Source organism: Nerophis lumbriciformis, linkage group LG23 (assembly GCF_033978685.3).
Source record: "Nerophis lumbriciformis linkage group LG23, RoL_Nlum_v2.1, whole genome shotgun sequence".
Taxonomy (NCBI): domain Eukaryota; kingdom Metazoa; phylum Chordata; class Actinopteri; order Syngnathiformes; family Syngnathidae; genus Nerophis; species Nerophis lumbriciformis.
This window is the reverse complement of record NC_084570.2, coordinates 37,371,661-37,391,948: the sequence shown is the minus strand read 5'-3', so window position 1 is coordinate 37,391,948 and position 20,288 is coordinate 37,371,661. Positions and strand designations below refer to the sequence as shown.

At 38.5% G+C, this 20,288-nt stretch overlaps 1 protein-coding gene across 6 annotated transcripts in view; it reads right to left on the bottom strand.

The window, feature by feature from the left end:
• The window catches only part of trim33 (tripartite motif containing 33), a 150,308-nt gene that overhangs the window by 8,725 nt on the left and 121,295 nt on the right, over positions 1 to 20,288 (bottom strand). For all 6 annotated transcript variants that reach the window (XM_061985612.2, XM_061985613.2, XM_061985614.2 and 3 more), the window contains 5 exons: positions 15,084 to 15,228; positions 10,284 to 10,438; positions 10,108 to 10,219; positions 6,563 to 6,637; positions 6,338 to 6,490 (listed from right to left, as the gene is read on the bottom strand). In XM_061985612.2, the coding sequence (XP_061841596.2) occupies positions 6,338 to 6,490; positions 6,563 to 6,637; positions 10,108 to 10,219; positions 10,284 to 10,438; positions 15,084 to 15,228 (640 nt within the window). The remainder of the gene's footprint in view (positions 1 to 6,337; positions 6,491 to 6,562; positions 6,638 to 10,107; positions 10,220 to 10,283; positions 10,439 to 15,083; positions 15,229 to 20,288) is intronic.

Below are 20,288 nucleotides of genomic sequence, written 5' to 3'. Positions count from 1 at the left end.
TTTCGAATTGGTTTAGAAATGTTGACGTAGTAACAGTTTGAGTCAAGAATTGTTATTTCGGAATTCCTGGAATTTGAGAAAACGGGGAATTTGTATGAAAAAAAACCTAATTTGTGTTCTCCCAACTAAGAGGAATGTTTTCAAGGTCTAATGGTTGGATTTGGTTGAAAAATGTGCACTATGAAAACTTTCCAGGAAAAGGTGAAAATAGAGTTTTGGAAAACCGGGAATTCAGGGAATTCCTGGAATTTTCTTGAACATGCAAAATGGTAGTTTGACTGTCCAAAGTGAGTGTAGTGTGTGGATGTTGGAACGGTTCAAATCGGTTGAGAAATGTTGAATATGGAGAGGTTTGTATATTGCTCATTCATTTTCAATGGGGGAAAAGTCCTGGTAATTCCGGGTAATCAGGGAATTTTCCAAACCGGGAAACGTGCTGGCAGAAGTTTGTATATTGCCCATTCATTGTCAATGGGAAGAAATTCTGGGAAAACCGGGAATTTGGGGAAAGGGAAATCATGTTTTGCTTTGATATCTCAGAAGAGTATAGTGTGCGGATGGTTTAAAGGTCGGAATCGGGTTTAAAAAATTCAAACAATTTTGAGAATTTAGGGCATTGTATAACATTAAACAGCATGTTTAATGTTATACTGTATCTTAGTTGTTTAGAAAGTAATGTGTTGACACAAGTTTAAATCGGGTTATGATGTTTCTTTACTGGGGAAACAGTAAAGAAAGGAGGTTTATGTCCCTTGTTTTTATGTTAATATTTAAGCGAGCTAGCAAGCCAGTCGGTCCACAGTTTTATATACATGTGGTTATAAATCAGTTTTTTTTAATCATTTTAATTTTTTTATTGCAGCTCCTAACAAAAATAGATGCTCTGGCTGGCAAAGGTACACAGTTCATTTTCACATATCGTTCGATGAATTGTTATGGAAAATCGGTCCAGGTCTAGTGACAGTTAATATACGCTACATTAAATATTAATTTCCAATAAATAGTCCGAGTTCACTGATCACGGATGAAATCGTTGTATCCAGCATCGGCTAGTCCCAGGGTGTCTCCTTCCTCTGTGGTTGCGCAACAATTTTTGCTCTGTGATCAGAGTGGCACGACGGTCCTTTCATGCTCATCTCAATAGATGTCTTCAGGTGTTCCAATTGTAGCGATTACAATAGCTTTGAAAGCTTTCTGAGGCCATGTCTACACTAAGTCGTTGAACCCCATAAACAAATAATTATTTAGCCTAAGCCCCGTTTCAGCCACACTAAACCATCGTTTAAGGTCCCCCTCCTCGGAAATTTTTTTACACGGGTAAGTTAGCCGTGTAATTCTTGAATCTCCGGCACTTAGCTTTGTATGGACTCATTAATCGTTTACAAAGTGAGTTCAGAGAGGAAGTGACGCCAGAAAGAACACGCCCACACAGGAAGTGACATCAGAAAGAACACGTCACAGCCAGCTTCATAATAAAGCATTTTCGTAGCTCGGAGCTAACCACTGGAAATATGGAGGCGAGTCATCCAAACATGCCGTGTTTCTCCTTCTTCTACATGTACAGTCACTTGTGGATGGGTGACCATGAATATCTTAAGAGAAAGCGATTGCATCTATTTGGGATACAACACTTCTCAGACGGCAAGAGAACTTTCCAATGTCCGGCCGGGTTAGCTGTGATGCTACTTAGCGGAAAACTTTGTCCATTTGTCCAAGCAGAGTCATCGAGAATGTGGGCTCCCGTGGATGTGATAAAAAAAAAGGTAGCTTGTGCTTTGTATTACCTGGCCGTCGAGGAAAACAGCGAACGCTTTTGGACTGGCAAAGCAGACTGTATCATTTATTGTCCGCCATGTATGTCGCCGACTCAACGTCTACGTCCATAGTATATAAAGTCACCAAAAAGGAATGGACAATAAAGGTGAAGGCAAAAGCGTGAAGAGTGTCCTGACCAGATATCTACATCCCTAGTTTGATTAATGTTAAATGTTCTTTATCACATTGTTTAAGTGTCTACTAAAGATTTTATTAATTTATGAGGGCTCAGGTGTGATTCACTACAATAGGGCCCCACAGCACACTGGATTCCAGTTAATTGAAATACCACAACACTAGACATTGTTTAGATAAGTTAAATTTAAGAACTTGCACACAAAGCAACACTGGAGGTGACGGACGTGCGCATTTTCCGCGCATGCATACTCGGTCGCGTTGCGCCGGCGGACGGAGGGTGGGGGGCGGATGTCTTAAAGTTAAAGTTAAAGTTAAAGTACCAATGATTGTCACACACACACACTAGGTGTGGCGAGATTATTCTCTGCATTTGACCCATCACCCTTGATCACCCCCTGGGAGGTGAGGGGAGCAGTGGGCAGCAGTGGGCAGCAGCGGTGGCCGCGCCCGGGAATCATTTTTGGTGATTTAACCCCCAATTCCAACCCTTGATGCTGAGTGCCAAGCAGGGAGGTAATGGGTCCCATTTTTATAGTCTTTGGTATGACTCGGCCGGGATTTGAACTCACAACCTACCGATCTCAGGGCGGACACTCTAACCACTAGGCCACTGAGTAGGTGAACGGTGGCATTGTTGTGTGTGGACACGGATAAGGTTAGGTGTGATTTACCCTGGATAACCTTATCCGGCTTAGTGTAAACGGGGCCTGAGAGTCTCTTTTAAATTAAGTGTGGCGTTCATTGCATTAAAGGGCGCAATTGCGCACTATTTTTCCCACCTCACTGCATTAATAGGACCCTTAGTTAGTTAGCAACACAAGTCAAAAAGCTATGGTCAGATTCTCTCGACACCTTCAGGAAATGTCAGAAGCATGGCAAGGTACAAGTGATTAGATTCTTCTTCTTTGTGTGTGTGTATGGTAATGCCCCAGTCCCGCCTCCACCCACAGAGACAAAGAGAGTGAACGACTGACAAGAGTCCTTTGATTTAATTTCAGTGTAGAACAAAAGAAGCCAGCTGCTGAGACCGACGCATAGAGTGAACTAGGGATGTAACGACATCACGTTATTGTTACTAAAGTGACCAGAATTAGCGTTATCGTCACAGTACTGTAGAATGTGCTCAAAAAGTACTTAAACACATTATCATCACAGTACTATAAAATGTGCTCAAAAAGTACTTAAACACATTATCGTCACAATATTGTAGAATGTACTCAAAAAGTACTTACACATTATCGTCACAATATTGTAGAATGTACTCAAAAAGTACTTACACATTATCGTCACAGTATTGTAGAATGTACTCAAAAAGTGCTTAAACACATTATCATCACAGTACTGTAGAATGTGCTCAATAGGTACTTATACACTTATAACCAGTTTTTATTTAAAAAAATGTGATACAATAAATAAATCGTTGCGCAATACACTTAGTAATATGTCATATAATAATATTGTTCGTGAGTCTTAAGAGCCTTATTATTTTTCTTTGAGTGTTTGAATAAGTTTATCGTATTCCGTTTGAATTTATAAAAGCTTGTGTTTTTCTAATTATGAAGAGAAAAAAATCGGTTTATGTGACGTCACGCAATTTCACTTCCTGTTGTCGTAATGCTTGCAGTACAGAACGACACTCTGTTCTAACATCTTAGTTGCTCAGACAGTAATGTGTTTATAGAAGTTTATATTGGTGTATGTTTATTTAATGGGGAAAGAGGTTAAAGGAGAACTGCACTTTTTTGTGAAATTTTGCCTATCTTTCACAATCATTATGAGAGACATGGAGACGGATGGATTTTTTAAAATGCATTTTGAATATTAAATAAACGTAAATAAAAGTTTGCTTACAGCTGAGCCAATGGGGGCTCCACTATTCCGCCCATAAAATCCAATAAATAACCATTTAAAATGCGCCAACAATACTCCATTTACATTTGGTGACTTGAATATTAACAAGTATTAGTGATTTTGTTATTATAAGCGCTAACGCAGATTAACTTTTTATAGCGGCGCCATGATCACTTCCGGGTGTGCCTATGTTTACATCATCGAGTGTCTGCTGCTTCCTCGCTCCCTGTAAGTTTATTCTAGATCATAAATCATGCATCTCACCTGGACAGAAGTCTGAGTAGGTATTCCGACAAGTTGTCACACTTTGACAGGCACTTAGGACCCGAAAATGGCCAGAATGACACGAAAAGATGCTTGGTTGTGCCCCCTGTTTCTTCACGAGGATTATGAGTCATTCTTCATCTAATCGGGATTATATGAACATCCTAGCAGTCGGCATCCTAATGACAGCAGACATTGTACAGTAAGTGACGTTTTATTATGTTTGTTGGATATCAGTCTGCAGTGAGTAATAATCAGGGATGAAGAACAAAAAAAAGAGCAAACTTTGTGATGCGTTTTTGAAATTATAAATATACGTAAATATCAAATGTTATTATAAATGTTACTACATTAAATATATACTGACATGTATATAAAACCCTAATGGAGGTGTTTGGATGCTTTTTAAGGGCTTTATAGGCAGAACTGAACAGCTCCGATAGGCTCCATTGTAAGTGGGCTTTTGATCGCAATAATTAGTATTCAGAATTAAAAAAAAAATTGTCATGTCTTTCATAAGGATTGTGAACGATAGGCAAAATTCCACAAAAAGTGCAGTTCCCCTTTAATGTCTCTTGTATTCAGGTTAGCATGTAAGCTAGCTAGTGCTATTTGCTTCTCCAGTACAGACATGGAGCACCCTTTGAGAAAAAACAGGAAAATTGACCCAAAAAAAGAGGAAAATGTCTATCGGTACAAAGTGCTTCCATGCAAGCCCCGAAGAAAGAAAACGTTGAAAATCAAGACTACATTTCCTGCAATTGGGTGCATTTCTACACAATATTTTACCTTTAGATTTATTCTCAACTACCAACCTCTTTTGGCTGTCATTTTGACACTTATATGTCCCATGTCATCTGCCACAGAAAAATTACTAACATTATTATCATTAAAAATGTCAAATTATATCATACGCATGCAAAGAAGTCAGAAATTGTTGGCACCTCTATCCTGTAGCCACACCCCCTCAGGTAATATACTTCCTGTGTTGTGACCTCTGTTTACATTTGTCACGTCAAAAACATATCTTCTCGCTAGCTACTAATAAATACTCTACAACTACAACTGGTTGGGATTGTAATCATCCAAATATGATTAGCAGCAAAGTAGAAAGCCATCAACTTTATGGTTAAGAGATCGAACGCGGGCGACAACAAGTAAGCTAGCTAGATGATGCTAACTATGCTAACTAGCGAGCTTGTTTCCGTGCTCCTGATCGTCTCCCTGTCTTGCAACTCAGTGCACCACTGTTCAGGCAAGAGGAACAGCGAGTACCTGCGGCTGAGGCGAGGGTTCAACAAATTTTATGCGGATTAAAGTTAAAGTACCAATGATTGTCATACACATACTCAGTGTGGTTAAATTTGTCCTCTGCATTTGACCCATCCCCTTGTTCACCCCCTGGGAAGTGAGGGGAGCAGTGGGCAGCAGCAGTGACTTCCAACCCTTGATGCTGAGTGCCAAGCAGGGAGGTAATGGGTCCCATTTTTATAGTCTTTGGTATGACTCGGCCGGGGTTTGAACTAACAACCTACTGATCTCAGGGCGGACACTTTAACCACTAGGCCACTGAGTAGGATCCAATTTTTTTTATATTTCATTAAAAAGTTTATCAAATGTAATATTAATTTAAAATGGCAATACTAACCGTGGGAAGTTGTATGCGGTTTATCATTATACCATTTATCGTTATATCTCCAGAGTGAACCCTCTTGCGTTATGTTTGGAAGTGACAGACAAGAAAACACACGCGCGGACATGAACATTTCCTGTCAATTACCTCCGGCAGGGGCATTTACTTGCGTTTGTCTGTGTTAGTTAGCGACTTAGCTCAAACACTTTTGGGAAGATTTTGCTGAAATTTTCAGGAAATGTCAGAAACAAGCGATTACATTTTGGGGGTTGATCCTGGCCATGGTGTGGATTCAGGATTTTTAACTATTGGGTGATAAGGTCTGGAGGTGGTCTGCGCTCTCTCTAAGTGCTTAGCTAGTTTTATAAAAGTTTACATGAGTTTTGAAGTTGTTTTTTTTACATAAAAGCTTAGCAGTTGTATGTGTTAGGTTTGTTTTCCTTACTACCACCCTAAAACCAAGGTACCTATCAATCCGCCATGGGGTACCGCTACACTCCTACTGATCACTGCGTCATGCGTGTCATGCACACGCTCACACACACACACACACACACACACACACACACACACACACACACACACACACACTAGACGTCATTCCCCGAGCAGGCCAAAGAAAGTCATGCCGCTCACCTCGTTGTACTTTGCGCAGTTTTTGAAGACCAAGCGCATGTCGGACACAAAATCCTGGATAGTGCTGTAGTCCTGGGAGCTGCGCAGCTGCAGCCTTCTCTTCACCTTAGTCAGGTCCATGGGGTTCTTGATGATTCGGTAGTAGTTTGGCACCTGAATCAGCGGATGAGAAAACACCCTCAGTATGTACGTGAGCAGAGTAAACTGTGTGTTTGTGTTACTCACAGAGCTGGGGACGGGCTCCCTGAAGCCCACGCTGAGCTCGTGACAGAAGATGTACAGCAGGAGGCGCTCACACCGCTGCAGATGTAAGAAGGTAATGAGCAATGACAATTTGCAATTCCAGTAGCCAAACCGTCGATACGCGTGAGCGGAACTGAAATGCTTGAATGTCCAGGGTGAGTGGAGTGTGTGGATGTTGGAACGGTTCCAATCGGTTGAGAAATGTGTGCTATGTAGGTTTGTATATATTGCCCATTCATTTTCCAAGGGGGGGAAATTCCTAGTAATTCCGGGTAATCAGGGAATTTTTTTAAACCGGGAAGCATGCTGGCAGAAGTTTGTATATTGCACATTCATTGTTAATGGGGAGAAATTCTGGGAAAACCGGGATTTTTGGGAAAGGGTAAACATGTTTTGCGTTCGATATCTCAGAAAAGTAGAGCGTGTGGTTGGTTTAAAGGTAGAAATCGGGTTTAAAAAATGCGAAAAATTTATAGAGAATTTAGGGCATTGCAGAACTATGAATGTGTCTATTCATTCGAATAGGAATTTCCTGGAAATTTGGGAATTTCGGGAAAACCGGGAATTTATGAAAGTATTGATATTAGCACAATTGTCCTAGATGATATGAATGAGTTGGTGTTGGAAGTTTTCAAATCGGTTTAAAAATGTTGACATAGTAACAGTTTGAGTTGAGAATTGGTATTTTAGAATTCCCAGAATTTGAGAAAACAGGGAATTTGTATGAAAAAAAAATAAAACTTTTGTTATCCCAACTAAGAGGAATGTTTTGATGGCGGAATGGTTGGATTTGGTTGAAAAATGTGCACTGTGAAAACTTTTCAGGAAAAGGTGAAAACAGGGCTTTGGAAAACCGGGAGTTTTGGGAATTCCTGGATTTTTTTTTAACATGTTAAATGGTAGTTTGACTGTCCAAGGTGAGTGGAGTGTGTGGATGTTAGAACAGTTCGAATCGGTTGAGAAATGTGGCATATGGAGAGGTTTGTTCCTGGTAATTCAGGGAATTTTCCGAACCCGGAAACATGCTGGCAGAAGTTTGTATATTGCCCATTCATTGTCAATGGGGGGAAATTCTGGGAAAACCGGGACTTTTGTGAAAGGGAAATCTTGTTTTGCGTTCGATATCTCAAAAAAGAAGAGCGTGTGGATGGTTTAAAGGTAGGAACCGGGTTTAAAAAATGTGAATTTAGGGCATTGCAGAACTATGAATGTGTCTATTCATTCGAATAGGAATTTCCTGGAAATTTGTGAATTTCGGGAAAACCGGGAATTAATGAAAGTTTTGACATTAGCACAATTGTCCTAGATGATATGAATGGGTTGGTGTTGGAAGTTTTCGAACCGGTTTAAAAATGTTGACGTAGTAACAGTTTGAGTATTTTAGAATTCCTGGAATTTTCAAGAAAACAGGGAATTGGTATGACAAAAAAATAACTTTTGTTGTCTCAACTAAGAGGAATGTTTTGAAGGTGGAATGGTTGGATTTGGTTGAAAAATGTGGACTGGGAAAATTTCCAGGAAAAGGTGAACATAGGGCTTTGGAAAACCGGGTGTTCTGGGAATTACTGGAATTTTTTTGAACATGGAAAAGGCAGTTTGACTGTCTAAGGTGAGTGGAGTGTGTGGATGTTGGAACGGTTCCAATCGGTTGAGAAATGTGGGATTTGGAGAAGTTTGTATAATGCTCATTCATTGTCAATCTGGAGAAATTCCGGGAAAACCGGGAATTTGGGGATAGGGAAATCATTTTTTGCGTTTGATATCTCGGAAAAGTATAGTGTGTGGATGGTTTAAAGGTCAGGACCGGGTTTAAAAAATGAGAAACATTTTGAGAATTTAGGGCATTGTAGAACTATGAATGTGTCCATTCATTTGAATGGCAATTTCCTGGAAATTTGGGAATTTCGGGAAAACCGGGAATTTATGAAAGTATTGATATTAGCACAATTGTCCTAGATGATATGAATGGGTTGGTGTGTTGGAAGTTTTCGAACCGGTTTAAAAATGTTGACGTAGTAACAGTTTGAGTTGAGAATTGGTATTTTGGAATTCCTGGAATTTTCAAGAAAACAGGGAATTTGTATGAAAAAAACCTAACTTTTGTTGTCCCAACTAAGAGGAATGTTTTGAAGGAGGAAGGGTTGGATTTGGTTGAAAAATGTGCACTGCGAAAACTTTCCAGGAAAAGGTGAAAATAGGGCTTTGAAAAATCGGGAGTTCAGGGAATTCCTGGAATTTTTTTGAACATGGAAAATGGTAGTTTGACTGTCCAAGGTGAATGGAGGGTGTGGATGTTGGAATGGTTCCATCGGTTGAGAAATGGAGAGGTTTGTATATTGCCCATTCATTTTCAATGGGGGGAAATTCCTGGTAATTCCGGGTAATCAGGGAATTTTCCAAACCAAGAAACATGCTGGCAGAAGTTTGTATATTGCCCATATATAATAATACAATATTTTTTGGTGTAGAATCCTAATAGTGTGAATGTTTAGGCATTCACACAATTAAATAATAAAAAATCACATGTATTGACAGGTTTCTTAAGTGCAAAACTTATGACTAAAGTGATGAAGCTGTATTTCAATTTGCACTTTAATTTTATTGACAGCCTGACCAAAGCCTTGATAATAATCTTTGTGATGAACACATTGTTTCATATCACTGGACAAGGCGTATCCCGTCAAAATGTAAGTAGGTTAGATATATTTATTGAATAGGATGAAAATCAAGAGTAAGATGACTACGGTAATTCACTGTTAATATTTGAGAGGGAAAAGTCGGGCCACAGGGTCCAAAAGCTTAAGAACCCCTGGTTTAATGGATACAATCAAACACAATTAAGTATATAAAGTCTACTTGTTTTTTCATTACACTGCTATTTTGAGGCCCATATTTAATGCTTTTTAATGCCATTAATCATTGCAAAATCCATTTCATTTTGCCTGAGCTGCCTGACCAGGGCTCAGAAAATCTGTAGAGACTCCTCCCACCCCCACCAAGGACTGTTTTCACTGCTGGACTCTGTAAAGAGGTTCTGCAGCCTCCGTAGCAGAACCTCCAGGTTCTGTAACAGCTTCTTCCCTCAGGCCATTAGACTGTTGAACGCATCATAATAATCCATTCAATTCCCGCCAAAAACGGGTTAACTGGCTGGAATATAAAGACAATATGACATACATCCATAAACGTGGATGCATATGCAAAAGTGCAATATATTTATCTGTTCAGTAATATATTTATTCATATCTGCACCTTATTGGTCTTTTATCCTGCACTACAACCAGCTAAACCAACAAAATGTCGTTCTCATCTGTACTTTAAAGTTCAAATTTGAATGACAATAAAAGGAAGTCCAAGTCTCTCTCTTAATGACTTGTAATGCTTTTTAAGGACCTTTGAAACTCTGTATTCTCTATAAAATGGGATTTATTGGATTGACCAATTTTGTACCACTGTACATGAACTGTACATACAGTTTGTGTGCGTGTCATGTGACTTTTCCAAAAGAGGAAGTGTGTGCCACTCACCCTCTGGTCCTCGAGATTGAGGACTTTATCACTTTTGACTCTCTTGCTGTCGTCACAGTACTCTATCTCCGGACTGGATATACTCCGGCAGAATGTGCAGAGAAAATCCCCCCTGGGAGAAAAAACTAAGTCAAAACAGGAAGACCACACAGAGTCCTGTGAGGGGGAGCACGCACTTGGGGAAGATCTTGATGGTGGGCACGTGACATTTCATGTGGAACACTTTGGGACAGCGGTCGCAGCACAGCAGGTCACCGCCGTTGATGCAAACGGCGCACCAGTCCTCGTTGGGGTCGTCCTCTTTGCCTTTGGCCGCGTTGCCGTTGGTGAGCTGTGTGCACAAAGCAGAGGAGGATGAGGGGCCAGCACCGCAGCGGTTAAGCCCAGGACAAGAGTTCTCAGACAGAGGCTCTGCTTTGATGCCACCCCCTTCGGCTGTGTTCTCAGCACCGCTTATCTGTGGGGACAATTACAGCATGTTATACACAATTAAACTAATTATTACAACTGACTTTGTCACACCTTTTCAGATGTGACCATACAGGAAGGTAGCAATCAACTTTCCTGGTGGTTTAGGTGCTGACATCCTGCCAATCATGTTCCACAAACCATTATCTACGTTGCGTGTTTTAATGGGAACTGAACTTTTTTTACTAAGTGCTACTTTGTCTTTGTTTTGCTACTTGGTAAAGATAAAAGACCTCAGGATCTGCGAGGGTTGATATGGTAAAAGCAGGTCAGATACAGTCGTGGTCAAAAGTTGACTACAGAACTTTCCTCCAGAAGGTCTTGTCTTTGTCCGTGTGATGTCAGATGAAACAAAAATTGAGCTGTTTGGCCACAATACCCAGCAATATGTTTGGAGGAGAAAATGTGAGGGATTTAATCCCAGAAACACTATGTCTACCGTCAAGCATGGTGGTGGTAGTGTTATGCTCTGGGCCTGTTTTGCTGCCAATGGAACTGGTGCTTTACAGAGTAAATGGGACAATGAAAAAGGAGGATTACCTCCAAATTCTCCAGGACCTAAAATCATCAGCCCAGAGATTGGATCTTGGGCGCAGTTGGGTGTTCCAATAGGACAATGACCCCAAACACACGTCAAAAGTGGTAAAGAAATGGCTAAATCAGGCTAGAATTAAGGTTTTAGGATGGCCTTCCCAAACTCCTAACTTAAATGTGTGGACAATGCTGAAGAAACAAGTCCATGTCAGAAAACCAATACATTTAGCTGAACTGCACTAATTTTGTCAAGCGTGGTCAAAAATTCCACCAGAAGCTTGTGGATGGCTACCAAAAGCGCCTTATTGCAGTGAAACCTGCCAAGGGACAGGTAACCAAATATTAACATTGCTGTATGTATACTTTTGACCCACCTGATTTGCTCACATTTTCAGTAGACCCATAATAAATTCATAAAAGAACCAAATTTCATGAATGTTTTTTGTGACCAACAAGTCTGTGCTCCAATCACTCTATCACAAAAAAAATAAGAGTTGTTAAAATTATTGGAAACTCAAGACAGCCATGACATTATGTTCTTTACAAGTGCATGTAAACTTCTGACCATGACTGTACGTTGCGTGTTTTAAGGGGAACTGAACTTTTTTACTAAGTGCTGCTTCGTCTTTGTTTTGCTACTTGGTAAAGATAAAAGACCTCAGCATCTGCGAGGGTTGATACGGTAAAAGCAGGTCAGATAGATAAGAGGCCAGACTTTTAAAAACTAATGATAGGACTTTAAAATCCACGTGAAGCGGACAGGCCAAAGCATTAACTTTAAAACTGGTGTAATATGCCCCCGCCCTCTAGTCCTCATCAGCACGCGTACAGCTGAGTTTTGTAATAATTGTAGACTTGATATTCTTTTTGGGAAGGCCAGAGAGTATTACAATAGTCTAAAGGACAGGAAATACAAGCGTACATTAGCTATGTTCTTAAGATGATACAAATCTCTTTTTGTAACATTTTTAATATGTGGGATAAAAGTCAAACATTTTGTATAGACTGTGTTAGCTTAAAATCTTGTAATGTTGGTCAAAGTTTCTCCGTCAGGTCTTCAGGACCTATAACAAAACCGGTTTTGTCCTGGTTGAGCTGTAGAACATTTAAGAACCTTTTTTCACAATCCATATAGATTGTGAAAAAAAGTGAACTGATGTAAGACAAGAACTCATGTCTTTCCTTTTTTTATGCATTGTAACTCCTACAAGAAAGTCAGCTTACAATGGAGTCAATGGAGGTCGCTCTAAAACATCCTACAGCTCAACAAGGACAAAAAAACATTGCCCTGATATTATTTTACATTTATCAGGTGCTTCCATGTGACGGCAACCGCGTTTACACAGAAATCATATGTCTTACTTTTTCTATTGAGTGTAGTGATTATTGATTAGGCATACAAGCGTTGTGTCAAATAAAAAGTAGTAACCATCCCAAACTTCTGGTAGACATGCTTTTTTCCCCCCACTCATTCACTCATCTGTTTCACCGTCACAAGCTCCGGAATTTGCATGTACGTTGCGCGGCCCATTAATCGTTTTTTTTTAAATTATTATATGTTCATAATCTTGAGAAGCTATAATTGAAATCGAAAATTGATAAATTGTCCAGGCCTACTTTGAACCATGTGGCTATTAAAACGGTGCGGCTAATATTTGGATTTTTCGCAGCAAATAGTTTTCATTAAACACATTTCACGGTAGGAGATTATTGTGGCACATGTCCAAAAATTGAAAAAAGACTTAAAAATGTTATATTGTGTAAAATGAAGTTGCAGGAATGTTTAGGATAAACGCACTTACTGTAATAGAACACAAACATAATGTGAACATGTTATAATCATATTTATTACTACAAAAAAATATTTTTAAGTGCAAATAATTGTGCGGGAACATCCCCATTGTCTCTCAACTTTTACTTTCTGGGAAGCAGTAAAGCAGGAAATATACCTCACAATTGAACTTTTAATAATGTAAATACTTCACAAAAGGACGTTTAGCTTGGCTGGCTTTATCTTTTCCAGGTGACGGTAGCTCATCAAGTTGCTTCCATGTGCTTTTCCTCGGCACGGTGCGCCTTGACCGAGTCCATTTTGGCTTTAAAAAAGCTTGAGTATATATTAATATATATACTATATATATATATATATATATATATATATATATATATATATACCGTATTTTCCGCACTATTAGCCGCACCTAAAAACCACAAATTTTCTCAAAAGCTGACAGTGCGGCTTATAACCCGGTGCGCTTTATATATGGATTAATATTAAGATTCATTTTCATAAAGTTTAGGTCTCGCAACTACGGTAAACAGCCGCCATCTTTTTTCCCCGTAGAAGAGGAAGCGCTTCTTCTTCTACGGTAAGGAACCGCCAAGGTAAGCACCCGCCCCCATAGAAGAGGAAGCGCTTCTTCTTCTACTGTAAGCAACCACCCGCCCCCATAGAAGAAGAAGCGCGCGGATATTACGTTTCATTTCATTTGTGTGTTTACATCTGTAAAGACCACAAAATGGCTCCTATTAAGAGACACGCGTACAACGCAGAATTCAAACTCAAGGCAATAAGTCACGCAGTAGAACACGGAAATAGAGCAGCAAGGTAGAGGAAGCAACAAGATGACCTGCGCCACTAAGACAGGGAGACAGCGCCGGACGACATACGCCAACATCTTCCAGTGGATTGTAAATGCCTGGGCGGATATATCGGTCTCAACTGTGGTCCGAGCTTTCCGGAAGGCAGGATTCATGGAACTGCTGGAAAAACAACAGCAACATTGACTCTAATGACTTCGACGAGACGGAGCCGGCCATTTTGGATGCCGTATTCGCCCAACTTTTTAATTCAGAGACTGAAGAAGAATTCGAGGGATTTATGGATGAGGAATAATTTCAGAAAGTGAGCTTTAAATGTTTATTTTGTGTGTTGTGTGACATTAACGTTCGAGCAACGTTGAGTTATTGATGTTGCTATTGCTCTGCAGTAATTTGAGTGTTACTATTTTTGTGATTGCACATTTGCACATTACATTTTGGGGGTGAACAGAGTTGTTAGAACGCTGGTTTGTAATATATTATTAAAGTTTGACTGACCTATCTGACTGTTTTTTTGACATTCCCTTTAGCGCAGCGTAGGCGCGGCTTATAACCCGGGGCGGCTTATAGGTGAACAAAGTTTTGAAATATGCCATTCATTGAAGGTGCGGCTAATAACCCGGGGCGGCTTATAGTGCGGAAAATACGGTATATATATTATTGTATTTATTTATTTTTTTGATAAAGAAGAGGAAAAACACACTACTCGTAAAAGGTGCGTGCAACAACAACAACAACAACAACAACAACAAACATGGCGGTAGACGCAAAGTTAAATCCTGAAATGCAACCTTACACGAGCAAAAACGATGCATATTTATCCGGAAGAGTCTTGCTACCAATGTCCTTGACCCAGACACACACAAAGAAGTTGTAGACCTCCATGCTTTTACAAGTTTCATCGGTTTTATCATGTAAAATGACATCATCCTTGATATCATTACACAAATCTTAATAAAGTATAGGAATTTTTCCATTGCATAGTTGCATTTTCTGCAGGAATATTTAAGCCTATTGTGTACTCAGATAGCTCACGCGCTGCTTGCTTCACAACAGCCATCTTGACTTGGTTGACCACCACCACTTTTCATTTCTGGGGAGAAGTCATGTGATGGAATACAAGCAATTTGCTGATGGTGCCGTTTTTGTCTTGTCTCCCTCCTCGTCTTCTTTTTTCCCCCTTCTTACTATCCCGTCCTGCTCGAATCATTAAAAAAATCCATTTAATAGATTCAAATACAAAAAAGGCAAGGCTCTTTTGTAAAGTAAATGTGTACAGCAGATATGATCATCTACATCAACATGATGATTTGTGGCTGGACAGGACAGGTTAAAAAACTTACACAAACATTGACCCCACAAAGTCTTCTCACCATGCAGGCGCTCCTCCCGCCATTTGCGTCTAGCTCCGCCTTCATTGACGAACCAGGACAGCCATAGTTGTCTTCCGTACCGGGCTCCTGTTTGACCCGCACTCCAGCCGCCGCCCCTGACGCCGTCCTCCCTGCAGAGCTACCACTTGAGGAAAGAACCAAACAGAAAAAGAAAATCAGGTAAATTCTTTAGTTTCCAGATGAATGTCTCTCAAACACACTTGAAGGTAAAACACCTTTTTTGACGAGATGAAATGACAAAAAACAAGCAGCCATGTGACTATGCACAAATAAATACAGTGCAACCTCCATTTACCGACCCCTCTGTTTGCTTACTTTCCATTTACAAACTTTTAGATGGCGCCACATATGCCTCTTTCGTCTCTGTGTAGAACTGTTTCATGCCTTCATTTTGTATCTGTGTTTGCTGACATTGAGTAGATTGACAAAGTATATCGCAGGTTTGTCTCTGTGCGATATAGAAAATGACTATATCGTGATATTCGAGTATATGTTCTCACACAGTTGCTTTTAGTTGCGGGCATTACACTACAGGCGTTTCCCACTCTTTCTTGTCTCTCCTTCTCACAGAGACATAAAAACAAGTGCACCTTCTTACAAACGCCGTTTCCATATGAGTTGGGAAATTGTGTTAGATGTAAATATAAACGGAATACAATGATTTGCAAATCCTTTTCAACCCATATTCCAATTGAATACGAGAGAGAGAAGGTGCGAATCTGGTAACAAATGAAGGAATAATTAATTAATTTCCAAGAAAAACAGCACGGGTGCATCGTCTGGCGGTGGTTTGGCTTCAAGCGGGAATATGTCGAACAATTATGCGGCAAAAGCGTTGCTACAAAAAGTAGCAGCACTGCTATTTGATTTCCTATTATGCAGATAATTTTTATTTGACACTTATTGAAATATCTTGTGTGACATCATGCACAAAAGTGCACTTTATTTGTTTTAAACTATTGTAGTGGCGTTTTGTACAAAAAGTGCACTTTAATTTAGTGTTGTTTTGATATGTCATCTTAGTGACATCATGCACAAAAGTGCACTAATAGCTTGTTTTAAAATGTCTCTGACAATCTTGCACTTTGTTTTGAAATGACATGAATGTTTGTGCCACTGCTTAATAACTGTTTAATAAATACAGTTTTGCTAAATTTACTTAGTTGTGATTTCCCTCTCTGCATGAAAGTTTAAAATGAGCATATAGTAATGCAGTATGAACAAGAATGTTTTCATTTAATTTAAGATATTGAATAGATTGTATTTTACATCTTCTCAGCTGTTTAAAATTGGTGTAGTAGATAGCAAGTTATGTATGAAGTGTCGGGCAGCTGAGGGAACTCTTGTTCATTTATTGTGGGAATGTCAGAGGAGAAAAGAGTTATGGTTGAAAACAACAAAAGAAGCAATCACATTCCTTAATACAAACATCCCAATGACACTGCAAACTTGTATTCTTGGGGATCTCCATCAATTTAGTAACGTGTCATCAAAGAGTAAAAATGCATTTCTTTCCATATGCATAATAACAAAAAGGGTAATATTAAAAAAAATGGATAGATGTTGATAGTCCAACTCATACTGACTGGTACACACAAGCTATGGATATGATATCAGTAGAAAAACCTGCATTTAGTTTAGATAATAATGAGTCATATATTGGAATATGGGATCCATTATTTAAATTAGTTTTAACTATTAAATGAACCAAAATATGACTTATTATCTTTGGGGAAAATATTGGACACAGTGTGTTATCAAGCTTATGAGATGCGATGCAGGTGTTGGCCACTGTGACACTATTGTTCTTTTTTTTTTTTTATTAATGTTTTTAGTGATAATATCAATGAGGGGTTTTTAATCACTGCTATTTTGAAGTTGTTACTGGTATTGGTACTGTTGTTGATGGTATTCATTTTTGTTTCACTACTTTTGGATTGTTCCGTGTCATGTTTGTGTGTCCTCAATTGCTCTCGATTGCTGTTTATTGCTATTCTGAATGTTGCTGGGTCGGGTTTGGTTTTGGAATTGGATTGCATTGTTATGGTATTGTTGTGTATTGTTTTGTTGAATTTATACAAAAAAAAAAAAGAAGAAAAAAGAATGTTTTAATGTAGACACATAGAATCATCATACTGGTGGGATTATATGCATCAAGCGTTAATTCAAGACTAAGAAAAAATATTGTAATATATATCGTGTACCGTGACATGGCCCAAAAATATCGAGATGTTAATAAAAGGCCATATCGCCCAGCCCTATGACAAAGCACGTTTTTAATTGTGATGAGAAATGACTTTTCTGGAAAAATATGCCAAAGCGGACTTAATTGAGTGGCACCTCTTCCAAAAGCGCACGCACGCACGCACGCACGCACGCACGCACGCACGCACGCACGCACGCACGCACGCACGCACGCACGCACGCACGCACGCACGCACGCACGCACGCACGCACGCACGCACGCACGCACGCACGCACGCACGCACGCACGCACGCACGCACGCACACACACACGGCCCCTCTCTTATCCCCCTCTCTGCCCATGCCGATGTTAATGTACTATAAGTGGATTTTACTTTATTAAATGTTTATTACCGGTATTGTGCAAATATACCTAATGTATCTGCTAAAATTTGAAAAGTTGTGTATTTTCAAATAGAAAGATATTTATCTAAAAAACAACAGTAAAATGTAAGAAAAAAAGAAAAATTGGAATGTAATGAGAAAAAGCTGAATTTTTTAAAGTAATAATTGATATTAATATATTTAGGCACCTATAAAACAAAGTTTTGTCTGTAAATGTACATAATATCAGTTTTAAGCGGTTTTTTTTGTTTTGTTTTCCCCCCCATACGGATCCATCAAACTTGACTTTTTAGTATGCGGTCCTTGGAAAAAGTTTGGACAACCCTGATCTAAAATATTAGAAGCTCTCAAAATAAAAATAAAATATACTTAAAATATAAACAAAGTTTAGTTAGTTAATTGAAAAATAAAATATCATTAACTTGTGAATTAATGTGAAAAATTACAACCACCATTAAAAACACTGGTAAATGTATAACTGAACATCAATATTTTCGTACAGGCAGAATTTTTGACTACTAAGTTATGCAGTTACACAATCATATAAGTATTATTATTTTTTAATTCTATTTTTACATGGGGAAAAAAACGTAAGAAATAAATGTAAGAAAAAGAGCGAAAAATGGGTATGTAATGAGAAAAAGCTGAAATGTTTGAACTAATAATTAGTAATAATATACTTAATAATACATAGCTGACAATATCTGTTTTTAGTATTTCTTAAAATAAATGTATCAATCTGGCTCCTGCATACTTTGCCTTTTCAGAATATGGTTCTTGGTGGAAAAAGTTTGGACACCCCTGATCTAAAATATTAGAAGCTCTCAAAATAAAAATAAAAAACATACCGGTACTTAAAATATAAACAGCGTTTGTTAATTAAAAATGTAAATAATACAAACTACTAATTAATGTGGAAAAATACAACAACCATTAAAAACTTTGTTAAATGTGTAACTGAACATTAATATTTTCATACCGGCAGAATTTTTGACTACCATATTTTTCGGATTATAAATCGCAGTTTTTTTCATAGTTTGGCTGGGGGTGCGACATATACTTCGGAGCGACTTATGTGTGAAATTATTAACACATTACCGTAAAATATCAAATAATATTATTTATCTCATTCGCGTAAGAGACGAAGCAAATGTTCGCAATCGTCACACACACGTCAGCAATCGTCACACACGTCAACCAATAAGAATTCGGCGGGGGCGGGTCATGGCAGAAGTGCATTGTGGGTCATGGGATGCTAACTGCTGCTACATCCGTAGCTATTAAAATGGATTATTTCAATTGGCGGTAACTTATAAAAACTGAGAAGAGCTGAACTAAAATGGCACCGAAAAGGAAATCATATACTGCAGATTACAAGCCGGACGTAGTGAAATATGCAGCAGAAAACGGCGATCGAATAGGCAGAAAGAAAGGAAACGGCACATACCAGGAGCGACAACGAGGAAGAAGATTTCATCGGATTTAGCGATCAGGAGTGACAGATTGTTTGGTAAACGTATAGCATGTTCTATATGTTATAGTTATTTGAATGACTCTTACCATAATATGTTACGTTAACATACCAGGCACGTTCTCAGTTGGTTATTTACGCGTCATATAACGTACACTTATTCAGCCTGTTGTTCACAATTCTTTATTTATTTTAAATTGCCTTTCAAATGTCTATTCTTAGTGTTGGATTTTATCAAATAAATTTCCCCCAAAAATGCGACTTATACTCGAGTGCAACGTATATATGTTTTTTTCCTTCTTTATTATGCATTTTTGGCCGGTGCGACGTATACTCCGGAGCGATTTATAATCCGAAAAATACGGTACTAAGTTATACAGTTACACAATCATTTTAATATTATTATTATTCTATTTTTACATGGAGAAAAACAAAAGGTAAAATGTAAGAAAAAGAGCAAAAAATGGGCATGTAATGAGGAAAAGCTGAAATGTTCTAACTAATAATTAGTAATAATATACTTAGTCACCAATAACACAAAGCTGTTTTAGCATTTGTTTAAATAAAACAAAATATCAATCCGGCCCCTGCATAATTTGACTTTTCAGTATGCAGCCCTAATCTAAAATACTAGAAGCTCTCAAAATGAAAATAAAATATACTTAAAATATAAACAAAGTTTAGGTAATTAAAAAAACGTATATCGTTATTGTGAAAAAGTATAACCATTAAAAACACGGTTAAATGTGTAACTAAACATTAATATTTTTGTACAGGCAGAATTTTTGACTATTAAATTATGCAGTCATAATTTAATAGTCAATCATATTAGTATTACTCTTATTCTATTTTTACGTGGGGAAAAACAACGGTAAAAATGTAAGAAAAAGAGCAAAAAAATAGGTATATAATGAGAAAAAGCTGAAATGTTCTAAACTATCCATCCATCCATTTCTACCGCTTGTCCCGTTGGGGTTAGCTGGAGCCTATCTCAGCTGCATTCGGGCGGAAGAGGGGTACACCCTGGACAAGTCGCCACCTCATTGTAGCTGACACAATATCTGTTTTTAGTATTTTTTTTAAATAAAAAAATATATCAATCTGGCTCCTGCATACTTTGACTT